Here is a 16118-nt window from a genome sequence, read left to right on the forward strand (position 1 = left end):
GGAGATGACAAGAAGATTTTTACAATTATGATTTCAGAATAGCAGTTTATCTTAAAAATTATTTTTAACAGAGGGCAGGCTTGGCAGTCTCATGTAAGACAATTAGCATAAAATTATTGAGCAGCATATTTGTCTTAAGCTTTTAACTGCTTTGACTTACACTTAAGGTGGCATTGTTTATTGCTAATCTTGTCCATTGCTTCCCTGTGACAGAACTGTGTTTTCAGATGGTTGAAGCTTTGCCAAAATTTTGCTGAAATGTGGAGGTTTTCCATTTCCCCTGACTGCCTTAGACTACATTTTTGAAAGGTTTCACTCCAGTTCTTAATCTTCTTTCTGAGGAGGAGATGAGGAAAAAAAAATATTGAGCAAATAAAAACATTATTAGAGCTGCTTTGCTTAACAAGCTTCGCATATGAATACTTCAGGTCACAAACAGCTGTCTCAGGTCTATACCACCTTGCTGGTGAGGAAGGGGAAATCACTAATTTTGGTTGGCATCATAGTCACATTCATGACAGAGATGGTGATCCAACCACACAGTCTGCCCAACAGAAAATAGTCTTTTTCTAGCTACTTGAAAATGTAGTTAGTTGGCTTCTGGTATTAATGAATTTTGAGTTGCACTCAATAGGTAAAAGTAATAGTAAAGAAATACTTCTTTTTACCATCAGATACTCAAGTTAGGTCTTTATCAGTCTTCAATTTGTTGTTTTGGTTTTTTTTTCAGAGTAGAAAGTGAATAAATTAATACTGTTTACTTCCCGTTGCTTTCATAAAAAGAAGGCGGCTGCCTTCTGATCATGTTGTGAGACAAATTGACACTCTGAAAATTAAAGTTTGAAGAAATTTGGATTTTTTGCTTTAACAATTTTAATTTGATTAGATATTTCCATTTATATTATTTATGACACAAACCTTGTAATGGCCTTGTTTAAGAGTGTTTGTTACCTGAATCAGAAGCTGAGATTATTATAATTGAAATAATTGTGATGACTAACAGATACAGAAATGCTAAGTTTAATGAAAACCACTATTTTAAAGTAAAATTTAATATGCTTATGATAAGTATTTCCCAGAATATTATTTCTCAGTTTACTCATTGAAAAAAATAATCTATACTTTTACAAAAATGGAGAGTCAAAAGTCCTACTTAAGATCAAGCTAATAAGCACTGGTCATCTTAGTTAAGTCTAGAAGAAAATACTAAGTCAAAGGGAAAAGTCCTGTTTGTTTCTGCTAAGGAAATTTTTTCAGGGTTAATCTATGTCATACAAAATTCAAACCAAATTAAAAAAAAAAAAACAAAACAACAAAACAACACAACCACCCTGTGTGTCTGTTCCTTCTCCTTGAAGGTTAATTCTTAGCAGTTTAAAAATAAAACTTTGTGACATCAAGCAATAGTAAAAGTTTATAGCAGTGGCTTGAGTAGCTTACAGTTTTTAACTCTGTGTTTTGCTAGGTATTCAAGAAATCAAGAAAAAGAAAAGTGAGAAAGGATCCATTAGTGCAACACACCTGCCAGCTGTGCCACCTTCCAAACCTTCTGCTGATCAGATAAGACAAAGTGTCAAGCAGTCTCTTAAGGAAATTCTGATGAAAAGGTAAAGATATATTATTAAGTGGAATTATTCGTTTGTGTTTGTAATTAATTTCTTTTGGAAGGCAGAGAAAAAAAAATAATTATTTGGAAGCATTTGGTAATTTTTGTCCTTGTATTCTCTCACAGATTGACAGACTCCAGTTTAAAGATTCCTGAGGAGAGAGCAGCAAAAGTTGCCACAAGGATTGAAAGAGAGCTATTTTCTTTTTTTCGGGACACTGACTCAAAGTATAAGAACAAATACAGAAGTTTAATGTTCAATCTAAAAGATCCTAAAAATAATGTATGTAATATTTGCCTGTTGTGCTTCAGATAAATCCTTTATTTACTGTAGGTTAAAGGAACAGTCTTGTATGTAGATACATCATTAATCCTTTCACAATTTATTCCTGTTAGTTATCTTTTCTGTAGGTTTCCTCATCTCTTTGATGTTTGTCCTCTTGCGCATTCAGTGTTCTCTGTGTTCTTTTTCCCTTGTTCCCCACCATTAATTCTTCAGCTCCTTGCTCCCAGTGTACTTTTTGTAGTGAGATTTCAAGGTGCGGTGGTTATAACTTGCCTAGTTTAAGTGTTTGTCTTTACCACTGATCTGTTGTTTGAGTGTCTCTGCCCCCTCTCATACCTCTTTCCTGCTTACTTAACTTTTGTTTCTCTCTAGTAGCTTGTCTCACTGTGCATTTTTCATACCCTGATTTCTCAAGCTTGATCTTCACTCTTTTCTGCTTTCTGTGAACCCATTACTGAACATCATACCTCCTCAACTTCCATCTTTTGTCCTTTTATTAGTTATTCTGATCAAATTGCTTTGTCTATAGTATCTTAATATTTTAATTAGCCAACTGTAAATTATATGAACAGGCTGACTTCTGTCACTGGCTTCTATGCTATGTGGGTTTTTTTTTACCCTAGGAGTTCACATCAGCCAGTCAAGAAGCATAGACATCCTCTTAATACCAGCTTCATGTAATACAGATTTGTACCTTAAAAAAAAAAAAAAAAAATCCAATTTGCTCTTGCAATGGAAATAAACTCACTTTCTCTGCTAGAACAACAGTTAGTTATACATCTGATCCTTAAGGGTATATGTAGATACATCCTGTTGTGTAGAATAAATGGAGCTGTGTAATGAAACTGTTAATGTTATAAAATCTAGTACCGCTTGCTACAGTGGGAGATAATGACAAAACCACATGATCCATATAGCTGTACAGAGTATGTTGTATTTTGCTTCTCTGCTTTATTTCCTGCTACAAGCTGGTTTTGTTTTGATAGCAATAGCTAACTTTTCTTCTTTCTTCTAGATATTATTTAAGAAAGTACTGAAAGGAGAGGTTACTCCAGACCATTTAATAAAAATGAGCCCAGAAGAACTGGCTTCCAAAGAACTGGCTGCTTGGAGACAGAGGGAAAACAGACATGTGAGATTTGTCAACTTATGTTGTTTAATTGACTGCCTAAGCATATTTAAATTCTGTTTTCACGTTAAGTGTATGTAGAAAGAACAGAATCCATGTTGCACAAACCATCTCTGACCGACTCTGATCAACAGGATCTTTGTAATTTATTTAGTATTCAAAACCCAGAAGGGTTGTTGGGACTGAAGTGAAAGAAGTATAGTAAATTCCTGAAAGGGGGAAACCATGCATTTTCCTTTGCCATGCAGCTTTGTTGCTGCTTGTTCTTTCTTTCTTCTGTCTCAAGAGTGAAGGCTTCTTTGTCCTTATATCCAACAAGATTTTAAAGCTCTATCTAGCTGGAGCTTTATAGACACCAGTTTCTTAGAAAGAGAGATCTCTTTGGACAAACCAAACTGAACTGGTGGTGTTTTTAACTTACGTAGTGATGGAGCATAACAGTTCACCCATCAGGAAGTAAACCTGAAGCTGAAAACTTGATCTGCCAGTCTGAAAAGGAGTCTAAAGGAAAAAAAAAAAAAAGCAAAACAACAAAAAAACAAACCCACAATACCCCAACAAAGTGAAGGAAGTTTATTAGGTTAGTTAGAGCATTACCTTTCTTGAAACAGAAAGTCACACTATATAGCTAGTTTAGAAGGAGAATCAAGAATGTAAGGAGCTGTATTATTTTTATAGAAGATGCCTTTTTCTTAGATATTACCATGTTTATTGGTTAGTTATTCCAATGATAGCTAACTACAGCTCCTTAGAAATGTTTAGTTTATAGCATCAAATTTTCAAGTTTACAACATCTGGGTTTGTGTTGGCAGAATCTTTGGTATTTATATGCCATGTGATAGAACTGAAAGGCACTAAATTTGGGTAGTGTTAACTGGTATGCATTTTGCTTTTGGGTTTTATGTTACTAGGAATTGTGGGTTATATCAGATAACTTTTGATAAAAAATTAATGAGTAGGTACTGTAACATAGAATAGATGGAAATTCATCCTCTTGTATTCTCTGGGCTCAAAATGAAAGAATGTTCAGTGATAACTGATTGAGTACAGTGGAATGCTGTTTTAGAGACTGCAGTTTGCCTTGCTACATTAATTATTCCTATTTTTTAATTTCCTTTGCATATTGTGACTAGATCTGTTCATGAATTATGACGACTTTTTGCTAGTTTCTATGCAAAACCAGCTGTTGAATTATTCTACTATCTCAAAGTTGTTTTGAGGGCCTAGAAAGGCATGACAAGTTTATCGTGTAGCTATCTAAAGCCTATCTTTTGTATTATATCTTACATTTATTTTTAGAAACATCAATAAAATACTGAAAACAGACCATATAAAACAGTATTCCACTGCTGCAACTTCAAAACAAAAGCATATGCTGCTTAAAAATTACTGAAGGGTCCTAAATATTTCAGAGAAATACTTTAAAATTTCTAGAAGTTGAAATGGAATACAACGTATAAAATAAATATCAATGTGTCATTTGACACAATCCTTTATTTTCCTATTTAAGCAAAACTTTGAGACTGCTACTTACTGATTTTTTTTTCTGAAGTTTCCCCTGTGTGTTCAAAAGTAACTGTAGTCATTTGGCAGAGTGTTAAAGCAATCGTAGAATCCTTGTTTCCTTATGAAACCAGACTTGAAATATTGAGGACAGCCAACACAAACTGTTTGTGATTTAACAAGTAGAGATGTGCTTAAAGAAGCAATTTAGAAATAATGGTTTATGTTTTATTTTTGAGACGGAGCAAAGCAGCAGTGCTGATCAGAATTAGCATATCGCTTACTCTAAGAATACATTTAAATGTTTTTATTGAGGTGGAGCATTAGGCTTATGTACTCAAAAACAAGCTCAGGAAAAATGATACAAATCTGTATGTATTTATGTGCTACACTGTCCTTATTATTATGGGAAAAGAGTTAGTGCATTTTTTTCTTTAGCTCTTGGAAATCAGAATTGCCTGTCTTTAAATGCAGGTGGTGAAGGTCTTGCTTTATAACTTGTTTAAAATACCTGTCTGATCAGTACTGACTGCACTGTAGATGAAGCTACACCTGCTGCTTGACACTTGCAAAATAAGAATGTTTCCTTTTTTCCCAGAGGGTTTCCTAATTGCAATCCTATTTTCTGTTGTTATAGTTGTGGAAGTAAATATACATAACCTCATGTTTTCACAGACAATTGAAATGATCGAGAAAGAACAGAGGGAAGTTGAAAGACGACCTATCACAAAAATTACTCACAAAGGAGAGATAGAAATTGAAAGTGAAACACCAATGAAAGAACAAGAGGAAGTAATGGAAATTCAGGTAGAAAAGAAGACACGGCAACACAGTGTATTTGGTTCATAGATAATATGGTTGTAAAGTGGTTTGTATATGATTTGGTTGTTTAGATCTGTAATTATATGTTAGGTCTGGTTTAAGTTTATTTTTCCTTAAGTCCTTACTGATTTTCACTCCTGGGCCTCATGGGTTTTGGGTGTTTTTTGTGGGTATTCCCTCCTCTTCGCACCAAGTTGTGTCTGTGACTGTATGATGTATTTTGGCAATAGTAGAAAATACTCTAAACCAATTCATTCTTTTAATGCATTTGTAGATTTTGTGGTAACCTTTTAGGCTATACAGCTGAAGGGAGAGTTTTGTGTCTTGAAGGGAAGAAAGTACCATGAAATATTTAAGCAATATGAATAGCAATATTGACAGAGGGGGGAAAAAAAGACTAATTGAAATGTGTTTGACTTTTCTTAGGAACCTAATACGAAGTTGTTAGAGAAGTCAGAGGAAGCTGAAAAAGATAAAGAACTAAATGAATCTGCATCTCCAGACACCACAAGTCAACATAAAAATCATCTCTTTGATCTTAACTGCAAAATCTGCATAGGTGATTTTGAATAGCATGTCAAAATAAATATATCATGCTTGTATAATGCTTTTCGGTCATAAATTTCAGTATACCTCAAGAATGTTAATAATTAGGGGGTTTTTCCCCCTAGTTTGCTGACAGAGGCATAGAAGTATTTTACTTCCTAATTTACAAAAGAGACACTATTTGGCTATTGGCATAAAGTTGGCTTCTGCTTAAAAAAAAAAAAAAAAAGACTGCAGAGAAATAAATCCTTTTAATGGATGTACTGCTATTGTTGGTTCCTCATTTATTTATCCTATTCCATTACAGTGGCAATATTTATATATAATACTGTATAAATATATACAATATATAAAATTACAATAAATAATAAACTAAAATAAATTAATAAATTTATACATTGTATAAATATGTATAAAATGTATAATTTCTTTATCCTATCCCACTTCAATGGCAATATGTAGTATTTTTGGTGTATCTTCCATATCTTCAGAGGTCCTCTTTTGTTTATTTAGTGAAAAATAAAAAACATTGCAATTCGTTCTCTGCAGGCCGAATGGCACCACCTACTGATGATCTTTCTGCGAAAAAAGTAAAAGTGTCTGTTGGAGTTGCACGGAAGCAGTCAGACAATGAAGCTGAGAGCATTGCAGATGCACTTTCTTCGACATCAAGTATTTTAGCTTCAGATTTACTGGAAGATGATAAGCAGGACTCATCAAAATCATCATTCACGCCTCTCCCAAAGTAATATAAATTCTAGAAACAGTGCTTTAAAATGAAAGTAGTTGTTAATTTTGTTAAGCTCTTATGACTAATGTTAATTTTTTTAATGGCATTTCATTAATCCATTTGTGTACTTGAAGTTGTGCCCATCTTCTTAGGAATGGGATTATCTTCCTGAGGTAATGATGCTGTGTATTTATATAACTAACACTGCGTGTATTGTTGAGATTACAGACTTGTAGTTACTACATTTTCTTTTGGGGAGAAATAAACTACCTTGTGTTTTCTAGTGCATGAAGACCTAAAAAGGCAGCTGAGTTCATCTTAAAAAAGCCGGAATATAGATTTCATACTGTATTTTGCTGTTAAGGAGCATAATATGTACAGTGCTGCAGTTGTGTTTGTGTATGTGTATATATAAAGCTAGGAAGTTTGAGATTGCTCTAAACAGAGCATTTACACTGATAAATCAGGGTAGTTTCAAATCTCAAAGCAACACTTTTCTAGAAATGACAGTTAACAGCAGCTTGTTTGATATTTTGCCGTATTTGCTGTCAACTCTCTTAATTTCTTTCCACACTCTACTCTGTTGCCCACTAAAGAGAGAATTGCAATTTATGAGGCTGGTTTTTTTTTTTTGTTTGTTTGTTTGTTATTTTTTTTCTAGTTTAAGGGAGGGGTTTCTAGAAAAACATCAACTCCCAGTTATTTAGAATTGACCAGAGTTTGTGCTGAAATTCTGCCTTTATCAGGACAGTGTGATCCTTTTCTGAGGACAGTGGACTTTGAATAGTTTGCTGAAGATTTGAAGAAGTAATTTGTTGTGTAGACAGAAAGAAACATAGGTTTCTGTGTTGCTGTACCAGCACAACATCTGTTACTACTGGGCAGCTAGCTTAAAACTGCTAATAGCATGCCTAGAATATTTTGATAACAACATGTGGGAAATGTTGAAATGTGGCTGTAACTTTTTCCATGATGAAACCCCTAGGCTGGGAAACACTCTCCTGTGAAATGTTTTAAGACTTTCAGTTTATTCCTTGCAACTACTTTATTGACAAAACTGAGGCTTGCTTTTTTTGAAGGGGAGAAAAATGCTGGTTTGTACAAGTGATAATATTGGAATTGGGAAGAGGTGCTCACAGAGGTCATGGAAGTGATGTATGGGTGAGAAGAGATGAGGAGCCAGCTTGTGGGGCAAGGGAAAGGAAGGGGGACACAGGTATTCAGGTGCTGGGCAGACAGTGTTGCAACAACACATAGGAGCTAGGAAAGCAGGGTGAAGAGAGGCCAGCAGGCAGTATGTTGTCTTCTCCTGCCTGCCCTATGGCAGGGGAGGATCTTACTGGGTCTGCAGCACCTATATATGTTTGTGTGTCCTCTTCAGTAGCATTTAATAACTCTTGGACTAAGTAACTTCTCCATTCTTCAAAGATACAGTAATGAACTAATGTGCTGCTTATCTGACAGTCCTTCATGTAACATATTTACTCCACTAGAAGGTGAAAAACATGATTGTCTCTTTTCATTGATCCTCAAGTATGCTTAACTGGAAAAGAAAATTCTTAATGACACAATTTCTTATATAAAGATAGATAATGATTTACAGGATCTTGCATGATATATCATGTTCTAAACAAAGTGGGTTTTTGTTTCTTGTTTTTTAGGTCAGAAACACCTGGTACTGTGGAATGTGAAAGTCTGTTTCTGGCACGCCTGAATTTCATCTGGAAGGGTTTTATCAATATGCCTTCAGTGGCAAAGTTTGTTATTAAGGCTTACCCAGTTTCTGGCTCCTTTGAGTATTTAACAGAGGTATTTATATTTACTGCAAAGAATTAAATATTCATTTATTAACTTTAGTGACTTGTTTACCTTGTAGGCTAATAATAGTATAATGATGAAAGGCATTGAAGCATGATCCTTGTCCTGAGTAAGTACAGGGGTTATGGTATGTATTTGTAAGTGAAGTGTTTTTCAATTGTCTTACATGGACCCATGGTTCACCAGGATTCAAGTTCTTTGGCATATTATAAGATGTCTTGCTCTCATCTCACTGTAAGATGTTTCTTGAGGATGAGCAGCAGTATTTCCAGAGATGTATGGTTTTATAAAAGTTGAACTGTTTGTTTTTTTTATTGTGGATCATCTCATGTACTATAAGGTAGCAGGAAAAGATAGGACAAAATATGCTACTGAAATAATTGCCTCGGTGGCATCCATTTCTGAATTAGAGGTGAGAAAATTGTAGCTTATTTTTGAATTCAAAGTATTAAACAAATTGATACCAGTTTTTGGAAGAGAAGTATCTGCTGGTGGTTTCTGTTGACAGGTTGAGAAGTCTTCTCATCTTCTACAACAGAAACCTGTGGAACAGGGTTTATTTTTTTGCATATCTAGTGGCAATTCTGATCCAAACCTTCCATTATAAGAGAATTGGGAAAGAAAAGAAGGTAAAACTCCTGGGTTGAGATAAAAACAGTTTGAAAACAGCAGAGGAAAAGAACAGAGAGATGGAAAACAACAAAAAAATCCCCAATAATAGAAAATACTGAAGCACGTAATTTACAGTACAATAGCTCACAGTGGACCCTGAAGCCCAGTTTCTTCCCAAGCAGCAGGAACCTCCCCTTAGCACCCTCCTCACTGATACACTGAGCATGATGTCACATGGGATGGAATGGCCCTTTGGCCAATTTGGGTAAACTATCCCAGCTGTGTCCCCCAGCCACAGATGCCACCAGCTCCAGTTCCTCTCCCAGCTCAGGTGAAAATTAACTTTATTCTAGCTGGAACCAGGATGGTTACTGAAATAAATTATTTTGGAGAAGGTATAGATTAACAGTACTGAATGATAACTAACTTAGTACAGATCATTAACTTTGCACTGAAAATCCTAATTTAAATATCCAAAATTTAAATGTAAATTAATTTGTTTCTACTGTTGTAACTTCTACTGATATTTTAAAATTATAATTTAAGAACTGTAAAAATTAAGTATGTTTTGAATATATGAAATAGAAACTGTAGGAAAGACCACAGTTTTTACATTGGATTCAGATATCTGTTGTGCTTTCTCATAGGATTTACCTGATAGTATTCAAGTAGGTGGCAGGATATCTCCTCACACTGTCTGGGAGTATGTAGAAAAAATCAAAGCTTCAGGGACCAAGGTAAGAATTTTACGTATTGAAGGCTTGCTGTTTAACATACATCATATTCACCTTACAGATGTTTGTGGGTTTTTTTTTTGTTTGTTTTTTTTTTTTTTACTGGAATGTTTGTGAAATAATGACACTTCAAGGATAACTGACGGTTATGTGGAATGGATGGCAGCTGATGGCATTTATTTTCTTACTATCTAACCTTGTCATTTGCTGTTTGAGAATACTTCTATTCCATTGAGGCAGTAGCTCATCATGAATGTTTGGACACCACTTCACACATCTCAAGTGTTACTCTTAAGTTTCAGTACTGTTACAGTGTAGAAAACCAGCTCAGTGGCCCTCTGCTGGACTTGTCCCACTGAGTGGAGGTTGTCCTTGTGTTGAGGAGCCCGAAACTAGATAGTGTTCTCCAGATGCATTCTCACAAGTGCTCCATAGAAAGGAATAATAATTTGCCTTGGCCTGCTGGCTGCTCTGGTTCTGACACCCAGCATGCAGTTGGCCTTCCCCCACCTCCTTTTATGGCAAGCTGCTTTCCAGCCAGTCAGTCCTTCAGCCTATCCTGCTGCATGAGGTTACTCCATCTCAAGGTGCAGGATTTTACATTTGCCTTGGGCTGACCTTCCTGAAGGTCAGCAGTTTTTTCAGCCTGAGGTCCCTCTGAATGGCAGCTCACACTCTTCAGCATGTCAACCACTGCCCCTAATTAGGTGTCATCTCAGTTTTGCAGGGGATCTCTTGTCCCATCTTCCAGGTCGTTAATAAACAGCATCAGCCTCAGCATTGACACCTGAGCTGGGCTTTGGTCATAATTCTGGGATGGTGAATACTGATCTTCCCCTGGTATTAATGGATATCTTGGACACAATAGACTTCAAAATAAAACTTTCGGGTAATGTTAAGGGTGGAGAGGGGAATAATTACTTGGAAGCTGGCCTTCCTAAAATTTGTTATTTAGCTGGCTGATAAAATGTTGACTTTTTTTGTCAGGCATTGTAATTTTTATTTTAATGCTTAATGCTTTTTATTTGTTTTCCCAGTTTTCCTTAATTATTTTTGGCCCTGTTTCTGCTCTTTCTGTCTCTGCTGCTGTTCTCTGCCTTCTTGGGGAGGCTTTTTCTCCTACTATATATTGTGTTTTTAAATAAAAGAGCAGTCATAGAAAAATGTATCTGATCATCTTTTTCTCTCTTTTTGTGAACAGGAGATCTGTGTAGTTCGCTTTACCCCAGTAACTGAAGAGGATCAGATATCCTATGCATTGTTGTTTGCCTATTTCAGCAGTAGGAAGCGTTATGGTGTAGCGGCCAACAACATGAAGCAAGTGAAAGATTTGTACCTCATCCCTTTAGGTTCCTCAGACAAAGTCCCGCATCATCTTGTGCCTTTTGATGGGCCTGGTAAGTACAGCTTGGAGTTTGGAACTTTATTATCATAACGTTACTTAAAGAAGTTTACAACAGAAATATAAGAGAAAATTAAATTTTAAAATGCTAAGTCATTCTGTTCAAACATGTCATGAGTTTTCCATAGTACTATATTAGCTTCCTCGAAGAGACATTGATTTCCCATTGTAAGATTATTCTGATACTTTATTGTTGAAAAAGTTACCATGTGCAACTTTGTTTCCTGTGTACTACATTCTTCCTCTAACCCCGGTGGCTTTATATCAAGTTATTTTGGTTATTAAAATTGGTGGATGATTTCTTCTTTTGAGGTAGGCAGGGCCAAAACGAAGAGAGGATGAACTACAACTCATAATTTTTTTTTTTTTTTTTTTTTTTTTTTTTTTTGCAAGAATCTAAATTACACAGAACAAAATACATAGTGAAGAGATAGCTAATAGTGTACCTTGAAACACAGTGCCTTCCTGGAATGATGGAAGCATTTTGTAAAGTTACTTTTGCTAAATCTTTGAAGAAGTATGTCTAACACAAATTGATTAGGAGACTTTGTGGTTGCAAGAGTGCAGTTTACTTTTTTTTTTCCCTCTTGTACTTTGCTGCCACTGTTACCAGACTCTAGCTGTTAGACTGATGTTATGTTTAACTTCTGTGCTTTTTCTTATGTGACTAGATGTCCTAAGTAACTGTCTTGTATTCTATATTTGGACATTATGGTGGGTGATATAGCACTTAGAACAATTTTAATTTGCAGCATTTGAAGTCATAATTTCTGTGTTGAAAATAGATTCTTTGATTATTTTAAGTATATTTTGTTGTGTTTAATGATGGAAACTTCAAATGTCATAAAATGAATGCTTTCTGTAATATATTATAAGAGTACGGGGGTTATTTTTGTTGAAATGGTTGGCTTAACCAAAACATAAGGAGATGATAAATTGCTGTTACAATTTTGTACAGGGATTGAACTACATCGACCGAATTTATTACTGGGGTTGATAATTCGCCAGAGAATGAAGAGGCAGATTACTGCTGTTGCCAGTGTTACTAGTAGTTTTGTGGATGAAGCTTCTGAAAGTACCTTGAGTAACTTGCCACCAGAGAAGAAAAGCAAGCCTAACAAACCTGAAGTCTCTCATCATGAGTTGGCACTAGAAGAAGAAGAGGAAAATGATTTTTTTAATTCCTTCACAACTGTGCTACACAAGCAGAGAAATAAGCCTCAGCAATCTAGTATAGAAGATGTTCCAGCAGTTATTGAGCCATTGGTAGAAAGTACCAAACATGAACCACCAAAGCCTCTCAGATTTCTTCCTGGAGTCCTGGTTGGATGGGAAAATCAGCCTTCTACTCTGGAGCTAGCAAATAAACCGTTGCCAGTGGATGATATTCTCCAAAGCCTGTTGGGTACAACAGGGCAGGTATATGAACAAGGCAAGTCAGAAGTGAGTCCCAGTGAAGACATACCATTGTTAAATGAACAAGCAACCTCAAAAGAAGAAAACATGGATGTTGCCGAGGTGACTACTGAAGTTAGTGAAGCAAAGACTGGTTTGGATGATCCACAGGAATCTACTAATGCTGCTGGAACTGTGGATGCAGCAGTTGTAGGGACCTCAAGTTCTGCAAGAAGTGCTGGATCTTTGATAGGGCTGAGTCTTAAGGGAAAACCTCCAGATGTCTCCACAGAAGCATTTTTAGCAAATTTATCTGCTCAGTCACAGAATAAAGAAACTGAAGAAAGTAAAGAAAATGACCCAAAGCGGCAGTTACCCGACAAGGATAATGTTGCACAGGAAGTTAGAAGGACCACAAATTCCAACTTTTCTTCTTCCTCCTCATCAAATGCAGGGAAAAAACCCAATGAGAACAGCACTAATATAGGCTCTGCTGAAGGTACCACTGCTAATACTTCTAAGTCACCGCCATTTATTAATCTTAAAAGAGACCCACGACAGGCAGCTGGACGAAGCCAGCAGACTAATACTTCGGAAAACAAGGAAGGAGACGTTAGCAGAAATGAAGACCGACAGAATGCCTCAGGAAATGAGATGGAACCAGAGAATAAACAGGCTTCTGGGGAAGTGGGCTTAAACCTGTATCAAAGTGATGTGCAAACAAATGAGACACAGTATGGTTCAGCTGCAGGAAAAGCAGATAACACAAGCGCATCACAAGCAGAAGATACCAGACGTCCACAGGAAGATACATTGATGCAAAACATTGAAACAGTGAACTCATTTAGAAGAGGACCAGCAGCAACTTCATCTCATTTTGAAACTGAAAACTCTTCTCGTTCTGAATTTACTTCCAAAGTCCCAAGCCCTATTACAAGTGGCAGCTTCTCATCTGTTAGACCTCCACAGCAGAATTTTCAGCATCCTAAATCTAATCCACCTGGATTTCAGTTTCAGGCTCCTGCACCTCATAACTTCCCTCCACAAAACAACCCTATGTTTGGATTTCCTCCTCATTTACCACCTCCACTTCTTCCTCCTCCAGGCTTTGGCTTTCCTCAAAATCCAATGATGCCATGGCCACCAGTAGCTCATTTATCAGGTCAGCCACCGCACTATGCCGGACCCATTGCACAAGGGATACCGGTGGCTCACAAACAGTCAAGATTTTTGGGGCCAGAAAATTTTTTTCAGAATAAAGACAGTAGGAGACCAGAAAGACGCCACAGCGACCCTTGGGGCAGACAAGAACAGCATTTGGAGAGAGGGTTCAGTAGAGGAAAAAATGATCAACATAGACAAAGATTTTACAGTGAATCACATCACCAAAAGAAAGATAGACATGAAAAAGAGTGGAATAACGAAAAATACTGGGAGCAAGATTCTGAAAGAAATAGACGCAGAGACAGAAACCAGGAAAAGGACAGAGAGAGGAAGAGTAGAGAGGAAGGACAGAGAGACAAAGAAAGATTGCGATCTCCACACAGTGATAAGGCTGCTGATGCAAAAAACTCCAGAGAGACTAGAAATCCAGAAAAAAAGACAGAGAAGCCTAAAAGTGAAGAACAGGCTCAAGAAAAAGATAAGGAGAGGGAGAAAAACAAAGAGAAACATAGAGAACGAGAAAGTGAAAAGAACAGAGAGAGACATAGGGACCACAGTGACAAAACTAAAAGCAAAAGGTAAAAAGATGCAGGCAGTCTTTTAAAATCCTGTGTAAATAAACTGTTAGAGTAATGTCGTAAAACTTTGTATAAAAAAAAAAAGCCTGCTAGGATTGTGCCATCTTTTTTATTCAGTGTTGGTGTTTTGCAGAAATAAGTCTGTGTTTTGGTACCAGTCAATGTACCAATACTCATCCTTTTTTTCATTATACCAACTATCGCTAGAAGTAGGAGTTTAATATTTTTAAAAATTTTACATTGCTGTATATTCAAAATTTTAAAGGTTTCTTTTATTAATATGCAATAAAGGCTTAGAAACTTTCTTAGCTGATGAAGTTGGCTTTAGTCAAGTCTGCAATATAGTTACTGCCTTTGGTAATTTGTGCTCTCTTCTGTTTTAAGATGCTCTGATAATTTTAAAAGTGGATTTCATACAATAACCTTATTTTTAAATTGCACTGTTTTTAAAGACTGTAGCAAAGCCTCAAAATTACACACATTACAACAAAATATAATATGCTCAGTGGTGTGAAGAGTTTTTTTTTTTTAAATTATTCAGTAGTACAATAAAATAATTCAAGTCTATTTCATTAGTTTTTCAAGTATTTCCTAAGCATCTGAAGCAGTTTGTGACCAGAAATTGGAAGGCTGAGCTGCTCGAATGTTATTGCTTTTAAACTGCACTTGTTTTAATAAGAAAGCATTTCTAACCTAAATTCTTGAAAATATGATTTGTAGTAGTAAATTCATTTCTCCCACCATTTTCCATGCTTCAAAAATTGAATATCTAAGCTTGTACATTACTTTGTGTTTTGCTATCCTTTTTACTGTAAAATGTAAATATTTTAAGGGATATTTTGATTCTAAAATGATAAAACTTTCTCACATACTGTGTGTGTTTGATTTCATAGGTGTGAAACTGCAGGCTAAATATGAATATAGCAGGCTGAGTTACAGAATGCCACATTTGTTGCACACTTCATGGCTTGGTCATTTTGAGTTTGGGGGGCACAGAGGGGGAAGAAGGGCAGAAGGGTGTTCGTACCATTGAGACTTCTAGTAAATTGATATTTTGTTATGACTGCTATCCACTGATGCAAAACAGGGAGGGGGCGGGGAAAAAGCAAGCTCTGCTTGTGAAGGTTTTCTTTTGGCCAATTCAGAAGTAGTCTACTCCTGGTCCACTGGCGATCCATCTCTTGCATTCACATCCATTTGTGCTCTAAACATAAACTGGGAACAATCAAAGTTGCAACTGTCTGTACGGAAGGGACAGGAATGCTTTCTGCCAGGACTACCAGAAATAATTTGTTTGGAAAGAATATGTAAACATGTTCCAAGTTTGCAGAGTGCTTTACTACCTGCCTCTTGTCTGTAGAACCCAAAGAGAGCCACAGAAAAAATGGCTCTTGAGGGAGAGTTTTGTTAAGACTTTGAATTAACAAGCAGTGACAGTTTCCAGGATTTAATCCTAGACTCTTGAGTTAGTGTAACGGGAATAAATCCCACTACTGCAGGAATAAAGGATGTTGTCTTCTCCATTGCTTTCAGTCACTCTCCTATTGCTCATGTTAGCTGGAAGTGCTCTGATTATTTGCTACTTGTTTTACACTGAATTGCTGCTCAGACCACAAAAAGTAGTGTGCACTGAGGCGGCACTGGCAGTACACCAGGAGCCCCAGAGAGAACAGGATAAACCCTCAATATGCTCCCTTCCCCAGCATCACATGGCCATAAAAGGTCCTCTTCAGAGAAACTCGAAGGGGAGAAGAATCTGGGGCCAGCTCAAATGCCAAGTGGGCTTCATGAGC

The 16118-nt window shown here is 36.4% G+C and overlaps 1 protein-coding gene across 14 annotated transcripts in view; it reads left to right on the forward strand.

Annotated features, from left to right (window-relative positions):
* PHF3 (PHD finger protein 3) overlaps positions 1 to 15412 on the forward strand; it is a 53542-nt gene extending 38130 nt beyond the window's left edge. For 12 of the 14 annotated variants that reach the window (XM_086745392.1, XM_086745383.1, XM_086745386.1 and 9 more), the window contains 10 exons: positions 1466 to 1607; positions 1733 to 1889; positions 2908 to 3024; positions 5200 to 5331; positions 5773 to 5905; positions 6442 to 6637; positions 8284 to 8431; positions 9700 to 9789; positions 10988 to 11183; positions 12147 to 15196. In XM_086745392.1, the coding sequence (XP_086601518.1) occupies positions 1466 to 1607; positions 1733 to 1889; positions 2908 to 3024; positions 5200 to 5331; positions 5773 to 5905; positions 6442 to 6637; positions 8284 to 8431; positions 9700 to 9789; positions 10988 to 11183; positions 12147 to 14329 (3494 nt within the window). In that variant the 3' untranslated portion in view covers positions 14330 to 15196. Of the gene's footprint in view, positions 1 to 1465; positions 1608 to 1732; positions 1890 to 2907; positions 3025 to 5199; positions 5332 to 5772; positions 5906 to 6441; positions 6638 to 8283; positions 8432 to 9699; positions 9790 to 10987; positions 11184 to 12146 lie in introns of all 14 variants that reach the window. The other 2 variants (XM_086745379.1, XM_086745380.1) reach the window with 1 other exon arrangement.
* The last annotated feature ends 706 nt before the right edge of the window (positions 15413 to 16118 follow it).

This window comes from Chlamydotis macqueenii, chromosome 3 (assembly GCF_036417535.1).
Source record: "Chlamydotis macqueenii isolate bChlMac1 chromosome 3, bChlMac1.mat, whole genome shotgun sequence".
In the NCBI taxonomy this organism is placed as follows: Eukaryota; Metazoa; Chordata; class Aves; order Otidiformes; family Otididae; genus Chlamydotis; species Chlamydotis macqueenii.